The 16,484-nt window shown below is 35.5% G+C and overlaps 1 protein-coding gene across 1 annotated transcript in view; it reads left to right on the forward strand.

Annotated features, from left to right (window-relative positions):
- The window catches only part of Kcnh8 (potassium voltage-gated channel subfamily H member 8), a 347,812-nt gene that overhangs the window by 185,364 nt on the left and 145,964 nt on the right, over positions 1 to 16,484 (forward strand). Inside the window, exons 4-5 of the mRNA XM_076868474.1 lie at positions 313 to 440; positions 6,608 to 6,848. Of these exons, the coding sequence (XP_076724589.1) occupies positions 313 to 440; positions 6,608 to 6,848 (369 nt within the window). The remainder of the gene's footprint in view (positions 1 to 312; positions 441 to 6,607; positions 6,849 to 16,484) is intronic.

The following is a 16,484-nucleotide window of genomic DNA, read 5'->3' on the forward strand; positions in this document are numbered from 1 at the left end:
AGGGATTTACACATGGGATAGCAGAAAGAAGACAATAATACTACTTAAGACTTTTCTGCATCATTTGAAAGTTCCTATATTCTCATATATGTTTTACTATAATTTTTAAAAATTAATGCAGTTAATGTAATGATAAAATATATAAATTATAATGGGCTAAATTCAATTAAATATCATAAGGATCAAGCAGACTATTTTAAGTGCTCTAAAACATTTATATATTATTTGCTCTTAAAAGTGAACTTACAAAATGACTTTGGTGGGATGAACTGATATCTTCATTGATAGCTAATGCATTTTGTTTTCCCCCAGACAAAGCCAAGGGAAGATCAAGAGCAGGAACCCACTTTGACTCAGCCCGGAGACGGAGCCGAGCTGTCCTTTATCACATCTCTGGGCACCTGCAAAGAAGAGAAAAGAACAAATTGAAAATAAATAATGTAGGTGGTATGTGTGTACACTATGAATGTTAGAATTTCCCCTGGTGGCAATATTTGATTCACTAAAGAAAGGCTCCAATTGCTCATTTACTGACTTTTTCCCCACTTTGGCTTATGCTTGCCTGCAAAGAACAAACTGGGAAAGGTCAGCAGTCATGAGGCATTTCTATAATAAAAGTGCTTAATCAGAGCGTTATCACAGCACAGAGATTAGAATAATATTGCAGCATAGTACAAAATGGTGCTGGGGGTGCTGCAAATAGGGACATACTGGTTACATTTTATGAAACAGGATGATGCAGCAAGTCAACTACACACTCATAGTTTGTTGGTCAAATTGCTCAAATTTAATTTTAGTTTCATCTGTTTTGCACTTTATCTAATTTCTCTTAATGTGTTTACCCAGGGGGATCAAGGAAAAGCCAAAGTCATTACTCCATTTAAATATTTATATTTTATGCGAAAGAGTTGGAAATTTCACAGAGTGGAACATTAGATTTGAAATTACATGCCATATGTTATAGTTCTCTAAAAGTCCCACTGTTGGTAAATTACAATGGTGCTACTTACTGAAACATTGAAACCTGGTGTTTTTCTGTCCGAAGTCACAGCAAATAACTATGCCAGTAAAAAAAGTATTTCTTTGGAGAGTTTCACATAACATATATCTTCAGAATTTTGTACTCAGTTGGATTTTAGCACAAAAAGATTCCCTCTTCATGGAGAAACCCAGAACCATGCCTGTTTAGTTGTAGAGTTTCAAAGGTAATTTTTAAAATGATGTTAATGTCATTTTGGTCCTGACTTATTATGAAGGTTTTCTAGGGGCACCTGTGCCTTAGTGTCACAGTGACTTCTTAAGAATCCAGAGACTTAAGAATCCAGGGAGAGACTTAACAGTGCACACCATGGAATTTATGGATCCTACCCCTCCCTAGTCCCTATTTACATCTCCCTTGAATGACCAAGTCAGCCTTGGTGACAATAAATACATTCTAGGAAGAAATAAAGGTGCCCGCATCTGGGCTGAATATTGTGCAAGCCAACCAGCAAAGCACCTAAATAAATATTACCCAGATTCTGTTATTCTGAAAGCCGACACTATCTTCTAGCTTTTAGTTGGGAATCACTTAGTTGAGAATTACTTAAGGATGTTTCAAGTATTAGTAAACTTTAAAATGCATTTGCTGAACCTGCTATGTTTCCCTTTAGATTCAATGAAGTACAAAATGCTACTTAAAAATCTGATTAAAAAAAATCATAACTCCCACTGCTTAGCTAATTGCTTAATTGCTGTTCATTTCAGAAGTATAAACATCAGGGTGGAGCATTAAAATAATACATAGTAATTAAGGATGTCTGATCAACACAGTGGCTCTGATATTACAGGTAAATGTTACCTCTAAAGCCGAGTATGGAATGAGAACTGGTCCTGTTCACCATCTCTTTTCAAGGAGAACAGAGAAGAATGGCTAAAAGACAGATAGCAGAAAGAGAGAAGAAAAGGAAATGATCTCGATGTTTCTCAACTAAATCTTTGGGGAAATTTTGGCTGCAATGTTTGCATACACATAGAAGAATTCCTAATTATTGATAGCTCTAAACTATTTAAAACAGAAATGATTTAAAAATTCCTTTTACTCCAGAAGGCAGTAGGTGTTATTTTTATAAGTGCATTTTTAAAATGGGAGGAAAAAAAAAAACAATTGGTTCTGAGTCTCAAAAGTAGAAGCAGCAGCTGCAGGATTTGGACCCTCGTCTTCTTCCCAAAAGCCACTAGTTCTCCTCTACCTGACATCCTCCCTGAGACAGTTCTATGGAATAGGCACATGTGCTCCAACCATAGCCAAATGAACTCATCAGGCTATTGGCAAGGTGGGGATGGAGACATTATAACACCTGTAGTCCTGACTCTTACCTCTTCCTGGAACTTATTATGAAGGTTTTCTAGGGGCACCTGTGCCTTAGTGCCTCATTTCTGCATTTCTTGATTTATCACTCTGTCCATTAAATGAGAATGGAATAATAAAAGTGTTTCAAACAAGATCACATGAGAATCTTCAGAGCTTGAAAGGAGAGTGCTATAAATAAATGCCCCAGTATTACCAGCGGGGTCCTGTGCTAGTCTTTCTCAAAGACATACACTGGGCTTGGCTGTGCTGCAGTGACTTTAGGAGCATTTTCCTACCCTCTTGCTCATTCAGATGACCCTTTCAAAGAAGTGTTGTAATAATATTTTAGGAAACAATTACCTTAACTAGGCATTGAGTTAACAGTTATTTAAATAATTCTTTCATAGGGTAGAGGCTAAACTTTGAAAGCATGATTGGCAGCCAGGTGCGATGGTGCATATCTGTAATTCCAGCAACTGGGGAGGCTGATAGATAGATTGCAAGTTCAAAGCCAGCCTCAGCAATTTATTGAGGCCCTAAGCAACTTAGTGAGACCGTATCTTAAAGTTAAACTAAAAAGGGTTGGGGATGTGGTTCAGTGGTTAAGTGCCCCTGGGATTGATCTCCAGTACCAAAAAAATAAAAAGAAAAAAAGGCATGATTTGCACTAAAGCAATATGCTTCAAAATCTATCAGTAATATATAAAGTCTAGACAAATTGGTTGTATCATACCTTAGGCAAACACCATATGTTTGAGGGCCATAAATAATAGGAATTTTCACCCTATTTCCTTCTAAAAGCAAATTTTTACAAATGTGTCCTTTTTAGAAAACAATTCTAAGAAATTTTCTTCCATTTAAATGGTTTTGATAAAATTTTATAAATATAGTAGTGGGAATAGAGGAGCATCTATTTTTTTTTCACTTAGGTGATGGTGTAGAGATGTGTGCAGGATTTGAGTTAATAATATTTCAAAACCTAAGTCTAATCTAAGATGTACAGAATTCTCAGCATAATTTTAAAGTAATATGCTTTAACAATAATCTAACATCATTTAAAATAATGGTTTAGTAGCCTATGAAAATGAAACCTGATTAGCAGATATAACAAATGTATTGCTGAACTTTTGCATCAGCTTCACTAATATTTCATGCAATTAGCATTATACAAAGAAAACACTTTACTCACTCTGTTATTTTCCCAATCCTCATCCTAGACTTGCTTTCTTCCTTCAATAAGGCAAAATTTCAATTTCTGTAGCATGACAGTAAAAAACCTATTGGATGGAAAGTGAGATGCTCCCCAGGGCTTCTGAACATTTCTTGGTATAATAAGTATTAAGGGGAAAAGTTATATTAGAACCTATCTTAGTGTTGTATCTAGAAGTGCGTATCGATTTGGAGAAGATGGACTCTTGCAGACCCTAACTCCCTCTTCAGTTCACCTGCCGAAGTTCTAATGAGAAGCTCAACCGAGAATTTCATCCGGTTTTTTTCAGTATTAAGCCAATGTCCACCTTTGGAACTTATTCCTCAAAACCAGAAAATGAGTCAAAAGGTCCAATATGAGGGAATTGGATGGAACAAAGATGCAGTGGCAGCAGGTGGGCACCAAAGAATCATCTGGAAGTAGTGGTGCAGTTCCCTACCATGAGGCCCCGGACCAGGAAGTGCCTGGGTGGATTGAGTGAGAATGTTGACAGGAAGTACAAACACATGTTGAGAATACCTACCTCAGAGACACACCAGACACGGGGGCATTCATATTAGGGTAGGAGAACCATTTGCTCACCTATAACCACCACTAGGAGCTAAGTGTTCCAGATCTCTCTGAATTTTCCCTGAATCTCAGATATTCAGGGCTCTCTGAACACACCACATTAATCTGCCTTTCCCTCAGTGACTGAGACAAGAAAATAACACTGTGACCTGCAAGTAATATGTATTCCGGAACTTTTAACTGCTCTGTTAATTCAACCTAACTTTCAAATTTTAAGTTTTCATTACCTATCTTGTATTTCTCATTAATTGAGGTCAAAGCAAGGTCTGCAAGTATCTGGTCACAGACTTGTCAAATTTCCACACATGCTATTGTTGGGCCTCCCTTTGTCTCATAGCAATAAAGGAACTGTTCATCAAGTTGGACTGCTTTCAAGTGAAATGCTTTTACAGTTATCAAAAACTCCAGCTATTCTTCTGCATTTAATCAGTTGCACAGTGAACATTGCTTTTCTCCTTCCATGACTTGAATAATAACCCTTAAGTAACTATTCCTCCCTTTACCATCTAACCAATGGCTGCCTAATTTCAGAATGTATCCATGTTAACTAAAGCAACAAGATTTAGGGTCCCAACTAGAAACTTCACCATCAACCACAATGCAAAAAAAAAAAAAAAAAAAAAAAAAAAAAAAATGCATGCACAACCTGATTATAATTTTAAAAATGTGTAAATAGGTTTTTACTGTAGACTATTAGCAATCTCCTTTCTAGAAAAAAAAAAGCCATATTTGCTGATATCAGCAGAATCTCAGTCAAACATATTCTCTAGATAATGACTGTCTTTTAAAAATACAGAGTGTCCTCATGGCAATAAGTATATAAATGCATCTCAGTGTTTGTGCTGTGTGTAGGATTATACTTGCAACTGTAGATATTTTTAGATGACATTTTAGATAATGGTCTTTTTGTTTTTAATGAACAAAATCTGGACTGCTTACTTTCATGACGAAATTCTACACAGTGTTATTACCTTTAGCAAAGATCTCTGCTCAGTTTTAGTACAGTCATGCATCACATAACAGCAGGGAGACATTCTGAAAAATGTGTTAGGTGATCTCATGGTCAAGGGAAATGTCATAGAATGTGGCCTCTTAATGACATCGACAGATGATATAAACAGGAGATGTATGAGGCTGCTGTTTTATAGTCATTTTTTTTCACTATTAGGAGCACACTCCAAAATAATAATAAAAAGTACATATAGCAAGAGGTATTCATGGAAGCTGGCCTGTAAGTGTCACCAGGAAGAGAAAACAAGAATGTGGGATGGAACGGATGCGAGCGCCTTTCCGAGTGAATTTCAAATGGAAAGCCACTAGACTCCACTGTCCAGTTAGCAATCATTATTTTCTCTTCCAAGTAACTCGAGTAAAAGTGGTGGGAAAAGGCCCTTCCTTTAAAAAGAGATATACCCACTACCCCCTACAAATTTGGAGCCTTATTTATTTGATATTTTCAATAATTAGTTTTCTATTTTAAATTATCCACTAAACCTTAAATGATATGGAATTCCAACTGACTGCACACTGGCCATTCATTTGTGTTTCCTGGAATTTCCAAGTTAATAAATAGTACTATTGATTCTGTTTTAAAATTGAGATTTAAAGATTCATGAAGCATCCTACAACATAAGTTTGCACTTTTACACTAGAGTTCTCATTTTCTGGAAAACAACTAACTTTTCTTTTATAATTATTCTTTTAAAAGTAACTTTTTAAAAAATGCACAACTCAAACTTCTATATAATCATCCCAGTAATTTACTTCTTTAAGAATGAATACATTAAAGAACTGTCAATTCTAATCCATCACAAGAAGTAAAGGAGAACTTCCAAAGTAGTGACACTTTTTTAATTCTTGCTTTTATTTACAATTGTAACATTTTATTCACATTTGAGAATCATAGTGAAAATTATTTGCATATGTTTTATCAACATGTTCCTAAGATAGACTCACATTACTTTTTTTAAGACAATTTCTAGATTACTATGCTAATCCAATACTTCCTACTTTGCCAAGATATAAAAATTGCCTTATGAAAGTGGATTTTCTGATCTACAAAGAAAAAGTACAGATAGTATGAACATAAATCAGTAACACAGTTGGTCATTACCACTACCAAGTGTCATGCACTGGACATAATTGTATGGCAATGCTTTTATGTGACTTGCAGCTCTGTAGGTTTGTTTACAGCAGCAGCATCACAAATAGGGGAACGCTATGTTGAGCTACAACATTACAAAAGCAACCATGTCACTAGGCAATAGGAATATTTTGGTTCTGTTGTAATCTTATGGGACCACCGTACGTGAAGTCCATCATGGATTAACATAGTTACATGGTGCATAACTCTATGTACATGTCAGGTTTTACTCATAACATGTGCTGACATGTGTCATGCATGATTCTCCTCCCACAGTTATGTGTTTAAAGCAGTGTAATTCTTGTCTCTAATGTCTCTTTTCCCATTCTCTTCTTTTTGTCTTTATCCACAGAATGTTTTTGTAGATAAACCAGCATTTCCGGAGTATAAAGTTTCCGATGCAAAAAAGTCCAAATTCATACTTTTGCATTTTAGCACTTTTAAAGCTGGCTGGGACTGGCTTATCTTGTTGGCGACGTTTTATGTTGCCGTGACTGTACCTTACAACGTCTGCTTTATTGGCAACGATGACCTGTCCACCACTCGCAGCACAACAGTCAGCGACATAGCAGTGGAGATCCTTTTTATTATAGGTAAGAACCCGCAGTGGGTTTCTTCAGAGATTTGCCTATGGGAAGTAAGTCTTTTCTGGATTTTTCTGATGTGAACTTAAACTAAGGTCCATTTGCATGGGCATGATTCAGACTGTGAGGCAAATTTTGGAGAGTCACATTTTTGGATTTCTGAAAATTGCCTCTTCCAGTTTTTCCACTGTTCCTTTATTCACACAGATCTAGACTGATGTTCTTTTTTTTTACATTTATTTTGTCAAAAATGGGGCTTGGAAAGAACACACCAGTTGTATTCTGCTAGTGGTCCTGTCCCAGGTATGTGGTTCTGTCTTCATCTTTCTATGCCCTTTCAGCATGTGGATGGTGATTTCAATAAGTGGACTAGTTACAGAAGCAAAGGGTTACATAAGTTAATCAGAAGAAGCTGTGAATATCTTATTTTAACTTAAGAAAAGGCCCCAGGGATGTTTGATAGGGGGCCCTTATCTCTAGAATATTGGGAACATCCATTGATATCACATCTGCTCCAATCTTGTAAATTTTTTCTTATTTTCTTTTTCCTTACATCTTCATCTTGTTTAGACCATATCCTAGCTCTTGTTTGCCCATCTAGAACACATTCTAAGTTTCTGTCAAGGATTAAATAAGAATATTATTTAATACTTCCTGGGTGTTATTGGCCACCATTGGCAACTGCTTCTTTATCTGGTCATAGTTGCATAGCACAACATCCAGACTGCAAAGATGAGAGAATGTTTGAAAATTATTTCAAGCAAGTAGTGAACAAAGGAGTGAGAAATGGACCTTAAAATTTCAGAGAAAATAAATAAGTGAAGCAGATCAAAACTTTTTTTCAATAGTGGTAGCTTTTTCTTAGTGAGCTGTTAAAGGTTTGGGGCCAGAGTGGGCTCTGTGGCTGAATGTTAATGCCTGTTTGCTCTGAATGAGTTTGTGTGCTCTTGGTGCAGCTTTGGCAACACTATTAGTATTGTACCTACTGGGCTCAGAGCCCTTAAGCCCCCAGTTCCCACCCCAAAAGTAGTAAACACAGAATGTTTCAGCCACTAGATGGCGATGTTGTCTAATTAGGTAGCTTGTAATGACTACAAATTTAATTTTTTAGAAAAACTAATGACATTTTTTTTATTAGAAGAGTGCAATCATAAATGGATCTATGAAATCACTATTGTATATCAAATAATATTGTAAAGTTTTAACAATAATTTAAAATGAAAATCATGGATACATTGGGTGTGTCTAACACCAATCCATTGTGGGTTTACATCCTCTTCCTGAGCCAATCTTGGATGTCTCCTCCTACCCATCCATGATATACACATACATTATCATCCTAAAATCATTTCCCATGACCTAGTCACAGTTCTCAAGAACTTGGGCAGTATTCCAACATGTCTGAGCCTGTTTTCTTATACTCAGATGGTTCATAGGATCTCATGCAATAATAGATATTAAGTCATGGTTTAACAAATCTTTCATAATTTTTATTATAGTTATTATTAACAATTTTGTTATTGGAAGAAGTTGTATCTTGAATTTTCTTTTCCACTTTTCCTGAGTTTTATATATTTGACATATTTAGAAGTGATTTCTGGTACTACATGCTCATTGACTACTGGTTTACCCCCATAAGAACTCATACCCATGACATATTTTATAAATTTTTGTTTGTGTGTGTGTAGGCTGCTTACTCTACTAATCCAGTTGAGACTGGTGTGCTCCCCTGATAGTTTCTCCTAAATTCCTCCACATTCTCCCTTACTGTCACCTCAGGAAGCAAGTTGGCTCTCCCAATAGGCAATACCTTTCCATTATTAGCCACATAAAGGAAATGGAAACTCATTACTATTTTTATGCAGTTCAGTGTCTACAAAGATTACTTTAGATTTTAGACTGACAGCAGATCTTATGAAGCTTCTGCCTTGGAATCCCTTGTTGACTGACTTATTTTTAAAAGCCATAGGAATTTACTTACTCTTTTTTACTATCTTCCTGCTCTTTCTTTTTTTAAATGAGTTTAAGTACATATGCAATTTATTATAGCATATCTGGAAAAATAGTTCAAACTGTCATCGCTCCAAATATGTTTTTCTCAACTTTCGTTCTGTGAAATTTTTCACAAAGATGGCTGAAAAATGATTATTGATAGATTTCAGAATCACATCGGTTACACATCCACATTTTTACATAATACCATAATAGTAACTGTTGTGAAATCTTTGTAATGTTTTGAATAAAAATAAAAAATAAAAAATAAAAAATAAAAAAAAAATGATTATTGATAAATAAGCTAAAACACTAGGAGGAAAAAGTGCTTTGCCTGTAATGTTGTATCTTTACAGTACTAAGTATTTTACCACTTAACACTTACTAAATATGTGTGGTATAATTCATGTGTGTATTTAGCATACCATTTGTTTCTATTTCTAGAATAGCATTACTAAATTGGCATTTTGTAATACATCAAATGGTCAGTTTAAAAAAGGGTAAAAAAGAAGGGTTTTCATATAACTAAAAGATAATGTTTATAAAAATATTTTGTTATTTAGACCAACTCCATACAGATGTTAGGCAATGTCATCATTTTTTAAAATGGAAAGTAATTCAACGTTCCATGGAAAAAGAATTTGTAGTCAAAATTAAAGTTGGGAGATGATAGATCTCTTTGGGAGATTCACAGTACACTTTAGTATTGCAAATCCTCTAAGAAATCCTGTGATAAAATAAATCAATTTAAATGTGATTAATCCAGCATCATGCTGGATTTATTTTTACCTCAAAACTCATTCCTCCGCAGATCACTTAGTAATACTCTTTTGGCATGACTGACTGAAAAACATTCTTCCCAGATGAATTCAACATAAAGTGTCTGAGTATAATTTTGTTAGTCAAAACTTAAATCTAGATGATGGGCTCAAAACTCGCCTAGGTATTCTCTTACTCTTAAATTAGATTCCTCTGTAATCCATATTAGTTCTTTGGGATCAATATGGTGCAAAGCTTGGCTGAGCTATAAAATTTCATGTTTAAACTATCCATTGATTCAAAATCTTATGGAAACTTGAGATGAAAAGTCACTTAATAGTCATCTAATCCAATCCTTCTTACTTCATAGGTGGGAAAACTGAGGCCTAGCAATATGCCCAAAGCCACAGAACTAACTGAAGGCAGATTGATAGACCAAATTTCTTTTTTTAAAAGAATTTATAGTCCATATGATTCCATTGCACTCAACCTGCTCTCCTTTATTTATAGCAATGAGACAGAAAAGGAGAGAAAGATCCTACTTCTTTTTCTTTCTTCCATGAATATAGAAAATAATAACTTGAATCTATTCAATCTTGGTAGTGAAGCTGTTGTATATCAATAGATTTGAGAATCATCTCTCCTCTTTCTTACTAAAAAAACAAAGAACCTTATTTTGTGCAGGCAGCAATATGACCAGACTCAGGGGGGAAAACATATATGAGTTGACTAAACCAGTACTAATTCTATTATATCTGGTATAACAGCAAGTGTGTAATCATGTCTCTCCACTAGGACATAAAGAGATCTTTGGCAGGTGGGAGGGTGCTGATTGGAAGTAAATTTTTCCCTGAACAAATAAGAGACAAGCAATGGTAAAAATATTTGCATCCCCATTTTTGCCTTTTTCCTGTGATGTGTGAATGGGGTGATAGGATACGATGCTTATAACTATGCAGGCATCTTATAATCATTAGGAGAGAGATGGCAAGGATGTGCACCTCCAGACTCTGTTAGGAGATTTAAATTTTTCCTTTTATTGGAACCTCTCTTAATTGGATAATTGTTACTAATAACTATATTGTTCTAAAAATACTCGCACACATACATAAAAAAATAACACTTAATCATTTGTAGGTCCTTCTAGTGGGCCCTTTCAGAGACTCTAAGCTATTCCTTTTCAAGGGAAATAAATGCCCTTTTCTATCTTCACAATCTTTCCACTGTGAGCCTATTTAGGAGATAATTTTCTTATGCTTATTAATCTGCTATTATAACCACAAAGCTTAGACTCATGGGCTAAACCATGACTTGTTCCCTCCAAGAACTCCTCAGAAAACTAAATGTCAAAGGAAACATGGTATACAAGTGTGCTTTCTGTTTACCCCAGTCATAAATCACCACATTATTTAATAGACCTTCCTAAAGAACAAAATAGAGAAACTAGTGGGGGGAGAGGGGGAGTGATGATATAAGTAAAGGGAAAATAGCCAAGAATTTTTCAGAATGGGAAGAACATATGAATCCTGGGATCAAAAGAGCATTCTAGGTACTAAGTAGGATAAATAAAAATATTTCCACACCTAGACAAGGCAAAAAAAAAAAAAAATCTTCAAAGCTTCTAGAATGACAGAAAAGTTATTTATAAAGGTTAATAATTATTGAAATCAGGGCTGGGATTGTGGCTCAGAGGAAGAGCACTCGCCCAACATGCATGATGTTCGATCCTCAGCACCACATAAAAATGAAATAAAGATATTGTGTCCACCTATAACTAAAAAAATTAAAAAAAAATAATTATTGGAATCAGATTTCTCAGCAACAGTAGAGGTCAAAAGACTGAAAAAATTTTGGATTGGATCTTTAGGGGGACCCAAGAGGGGAAAAAAAAAAGCAAGCTGTAGGAGATACTGCAAATACATGTTAATTGTTCACTGTGGTACAGATAGTATGCTACCTTTTGTATTAAAAAGAGGTGGGGGAGAATATTTAGGTATATATGTACCTGATAATTCTTACACTGTCTTTGGAGAACTGCCCAAGAAATTTCTGAGCTTGCTTGCTTCTAAAGGGTACAAGGTCCTGAGAACAATGACAGGAAGATTTTGCTGTTTACCCTCTGTAAAGTTTTGAGTTTTGAGCAGTGTAACTATTTTTGAGTTTTGAGCAATGTAACCATACTACCAAGTAAAAAAAATGAATGAATAAAATTACAATAAAAAGCCTAAATATAAGAGATAAGGTAATTTACTGAAGAGTTCAGAAAAAGACTGAGCAAAAAAGTAAAGGAAGTGATAAAGATAAGGACCGAAATGAATGCTTTAAAAAAACAAATAAAACCAAGAGCAATTGGGCAAGATCTGATCAATTTGGAAATGCATATAAATTAGGATCTGGCAATTCTTTTTCTCGGTGGACTTTTTTCAGGTGCTTGTGGATGCACCTGGGGACACATGTAAAAGGGACCTGTAAAATGTTCTGGGAAGACATGTAAAATGCTGGGGAATTGTTTGCAGAAGCAAAACAATGGAGGCGAATTAATGCCCATCAACAAGAAGAGGGTACACACCAAGTGTGGTAGGTGTGTAAAATGAAAAGGTATAGAGAAAAAGAGTCTGGCACACAGATGGGCAAGTCAATTTCCCGAGACCAAACCCTGCTGCCTGTCTTTGTAAATGCACATTTATTGTTAACATAGTCATATTCTTTTCCATATTTTCTATTGCTGCTTTCACATTATATCCACAGACTGAATAATTGTGACTGAGATTATATGGTCTGTCAACAATGCCTAAAATGTTTACAGTTTGGTCCCTTAAAGAAAAAGATTGCCAACCTCTGTTCTAGAGCTCTGGTTTCTAACCCAACACTCCCCTTTTCATTACAAATATGTTGTAATGTTCTTTTACTCTTCAGTGATTTACCTTTTTAAAAAGTCAATACAACACTTCAACTGTAATATCAGGGAGAATACAAAGGAAATCAATCATAATCTCCTATGTATTTTGATTTGTAAGTGCTGTAGCAAGACAACACTAAGAGACAAAAGGAGATAAACACTTGCACTTACTTGTAATAAGCTAATTCAGATTTATGAGAATTCCATGGAAGAAGTACATGTCAATTAAAGGAATAGAGGTGTAAGCAAACTAGTATCAGGATATATGGGAAGAAGAGCAGACATATCTGTGTACAACAATAGAAATAAAGAAGTAGCTAACTGTAGCAGGGATAGCTTGCCAAGATAAATTTCAGATGATAAAAAGAGAGAAAATGAGGAAACCATGTATTCTGTCAAATCAGTTGGGTCTCATACTTTCATGTAGTATCCTAGCAATTCCTGTGCTTCCACTTATGATGAGGTAGTGACAAAATATAAAAGAGATCCTACATTTCTCTACCAGGACAATTGGACTCTGGGATAAGGACAGTCATATATCATGTGTACGATCCTGTCCAGGACTAAACATTTAGCATCCTAATCTAGTAGTACTCCCTGATCATTGGGGCAACCCAGAACTATTTGAAAAGCACTGTTTTCTCAGGGTTATGATGTAAAGTTATTTCCTATGTTGACTTGAGAAGCTCTAGTTCACCGGTTCTCAGTGGGGCTAATACCAACTATAGGGCACATGATAGAAATATGTATGTTTTGCCTTAATTCCCCAATCAGGACTACCATCGCTTGATTTAGTGTTTTAAAATTACAATTTACATATTTACAAAGATTTTACTCCAACTCATGTGAACAAAATTCTTATAAGCATCATATTTCTTATGTACATACACCCATATTTTAATTTTTTCCCTCTTTTGTTTATAATGCTTCATTAGGTAATATTCTATTCAATGATAAGTCTCCAAATTTTGCTGTCTTATAATCTCTATTTCTACACATCATCTAATTTTTATTATAACCTTGTGATATAATTAAGGCAGATATATTTGTTTATACATAGGGGAGGGAGGATAAGCAGTTTATGCAAGAGCTGGCTAATTACTATCTGAGCTAGGATGAAAACCTTAAATGTTTCATTTGTAAATTGGGCAAAGTAGTCAGTAGCATTATTGTGAGGATTTCTTGAGGCAATTATAATCAAGAAATATGCTCACTCACTGTTCAATCAATAATGATGATTATTCCCAATAATGTTGCTGAGGAGGAAAAAAAGTACTTCTAGGCTCTGTGGCTGGATATGAGAATTCAACTAGTGAAAGAGAAATCAGTAAGGAAAAAGTATACAAGTTTTATTTAAACATTTTTATGGACTCATAGATAGGAGTCCACAGGAGGAATATTAAGAACTGAAGAAGGCATAAGGCCCCAAAGCTTAAATACTTTATTTAGGATTTAAAAAATAATAAATAGTGAGAATGTGGCAAGACAACAGACCTTGGGGTAAGGAAAGTAAATTGAGGGATAGTAACTAGGAAATACATGGCAGAAACTAATAGCCATAAGAGTTATTAAGTAGGTCGTTAATTCAGATCCATTTCAGCATCAACTCCCCATCTTCAGTGATGAGGATGTTCCTCTCTTCCTTTCTCGTGAGAAATTATATGACTTGCTTCTAGGTAGAAAGAGAAAGGTCGGAGAGCTTTTCCTATATCTTCTCTTTCTTTTGTACCTTCAGATCAAAACTGTCAACAGGCCAAAATGGTACAAACTTAGGGTGGCATAGTCTAAACCCCTTCAATGTTATCAATCCCATATCTCCTCAATTTGTTTTAATATAAGCTGTTTTCAGACACAAGCGTTCTGTGATACATACTGAATCAACCAGCTAAATTTTGAAACTAAGGTACACCAGAGCATTCCACATCTAATAGCTTTCAGGAACACAAGTGCCCCAGGGACTCATTTACCACATAGGGGACCGGAGGCCTTTTCAGATACTAATACAAACTTGGCTCAGTATCCTTTTTGAAAAAGCCAGGAAATGCTCTCTTCCATTTTGCATCTACCCAAATCTCAATTCTTTTAACTGCTGTGCACCAAGGGACTGGTGTACTTGGAGTAGTCTTGATGATACAAGATGCAAGTAGTCCAGAGTTCTTCCTTCCAGTTTCCCAGCAGCACACCTACAAACAAGGAAAAGAGCTGATCTGCATTTCAACTCCTCCTCTGAGAAGGTCAGAAAGGTGCAACGAGAGCGGGTGCTGGCTTCTGGTGGCACAGTCTAGAGGGAAGCTGTTAGATGAAGGTTTAATCACCAGCTTTAGTTTTCTGGGACATGGCTCTATTCAACAACTTCAATATGAGCTGGATCTGAGTTTGGTCCTAGTAGTATCCACAAATACATGTGTGTTTCATACAACTTTCCTCCACATCTCTTCACTGTATGCAATCTTGCAAGTATGCCTTTTCCCACTTAATATGGAGTGGAGGAGTGATGTTATATATTCTTCCACTCCTTTCTTATCAATGCTCATTACTCTCTAGAAGAAACCAAGCCCCCAGAGAGGTACTTTGATTCTGTTAGGATTCTTATGTGTCTTGTCTATCAGGGTGAATTATATAAATCTTAGTGGAAACTGAGAGCGCACAGGCATTTTATTGTTATTTCATTACACAGGCAAACCCCAGTTTGCAATATAATCATTTTGCACTGGAAAATGTAAAGATATATTTATTCTTTTCCCCCTCAGTTAAAGGACTAAAACTAAAGATACAGATTTGGCTACTGGGGGGGGGGGGATATCTCTAACAATAAAGTCAAGATTTCATGGTGAAGAGAGAATTAAATAAATTCTATTCTCAAATGCTTTGAGCATCTGATGTGGGATACCTGGGCTGCATAGTTGGAAATTCTGTTTTTTTAAAATTAATTTATTTCTTAGGGTCCAAACCTAAAAGAAAAGTGCCTCCTTCTCTTCCTGTTTCCCTCTTTCGGTCTCATTTTTCTTCCTTCCTGTCTGTTACTATTCTCCCACCCATTTTTACTCCACCTTTTAGACATAGGATGATGGCAGATTCACACACCCATATACCCCCACATCTGAATAACTGTATTCCTATAATGCCAAACCTTAAGCCTGTTAGGAGAGTCTTTCCAGTTATTTTGTTTAGCCATTCACACTGATCTTGGATTGAGTAATAGGGGTTCTCACTAACAACTTTCGGTGGCCTCCTATTCATGGCTCAGATTTGACCTTTGTTCCCTGTGACTGTCTATAACCCAACTATGAGAATATTCGGTATCTGTATTACAAGATAAGATAATGGAGTATTGAACAAATGGAATGATTATATTGAATATTAACCATTATCTAGCAATGAAGCAGTGCCCAGTTGGCTACTAACCAACTATTTTCTGTTAAATAAATCTATGCCTGAGGATAGAGCAATAATTAAACAATATCTGGAAAAGTACCCTGCTATTTCAGATTTCCAGTGGAGTGTAACATAGTCAGTGTCTTATCTCAAAATGAAGAGATTTTATATGTAGAATGACTTGAGGGAAATAGGGCATTGAAAAGTAAGATATTGTTTTCGTAGCTTAAAAGTACCTACTTAAGCAAAGACTAAAATTGCATTTATTTCGCAAATAAACTATCGGTTCAGGTAATGCTTCTTTAGGCTTTTCAAAATTCCCTATGGGAAGATGAAGCACTGTGGTAAATTAACTATTGAGCTGATACTCAAGATATGTGACCCACTATATTTTCCTTTATTATATGAAACTGCAAAGCAGTGTTTTTTTATTTAATTGGTTCAGACATAGCCATTGATATTTTCCTCAGGCTAGATGTAACAGGCTTTTGTTTGATTTTAAAGAGTACTTTGTTCACCATTAGCAGACCTGTGGAAGTTTGAAAACATTCCCACCATTCTGTGCTGTGAGCAAAAGCATGCTCCATGAGAATGTTCTCAACAAACTTACAAATTAAATC

The sequence above is a fragment of the Callospermophilus lateralis genome, chromosome 1, assembly GCF_048772815.1.
Source record: "Callospermophilus lateralis isolate mCalLat2 chromosome 1, mCalLat2.hap1, whole genome shotgun sequence".
NCBI lineage: Eukaryota > Metazoa > Chordata > Mammalia > Rodentia > Sciuridae > Callospermophilus > Callospermophilus lateralis.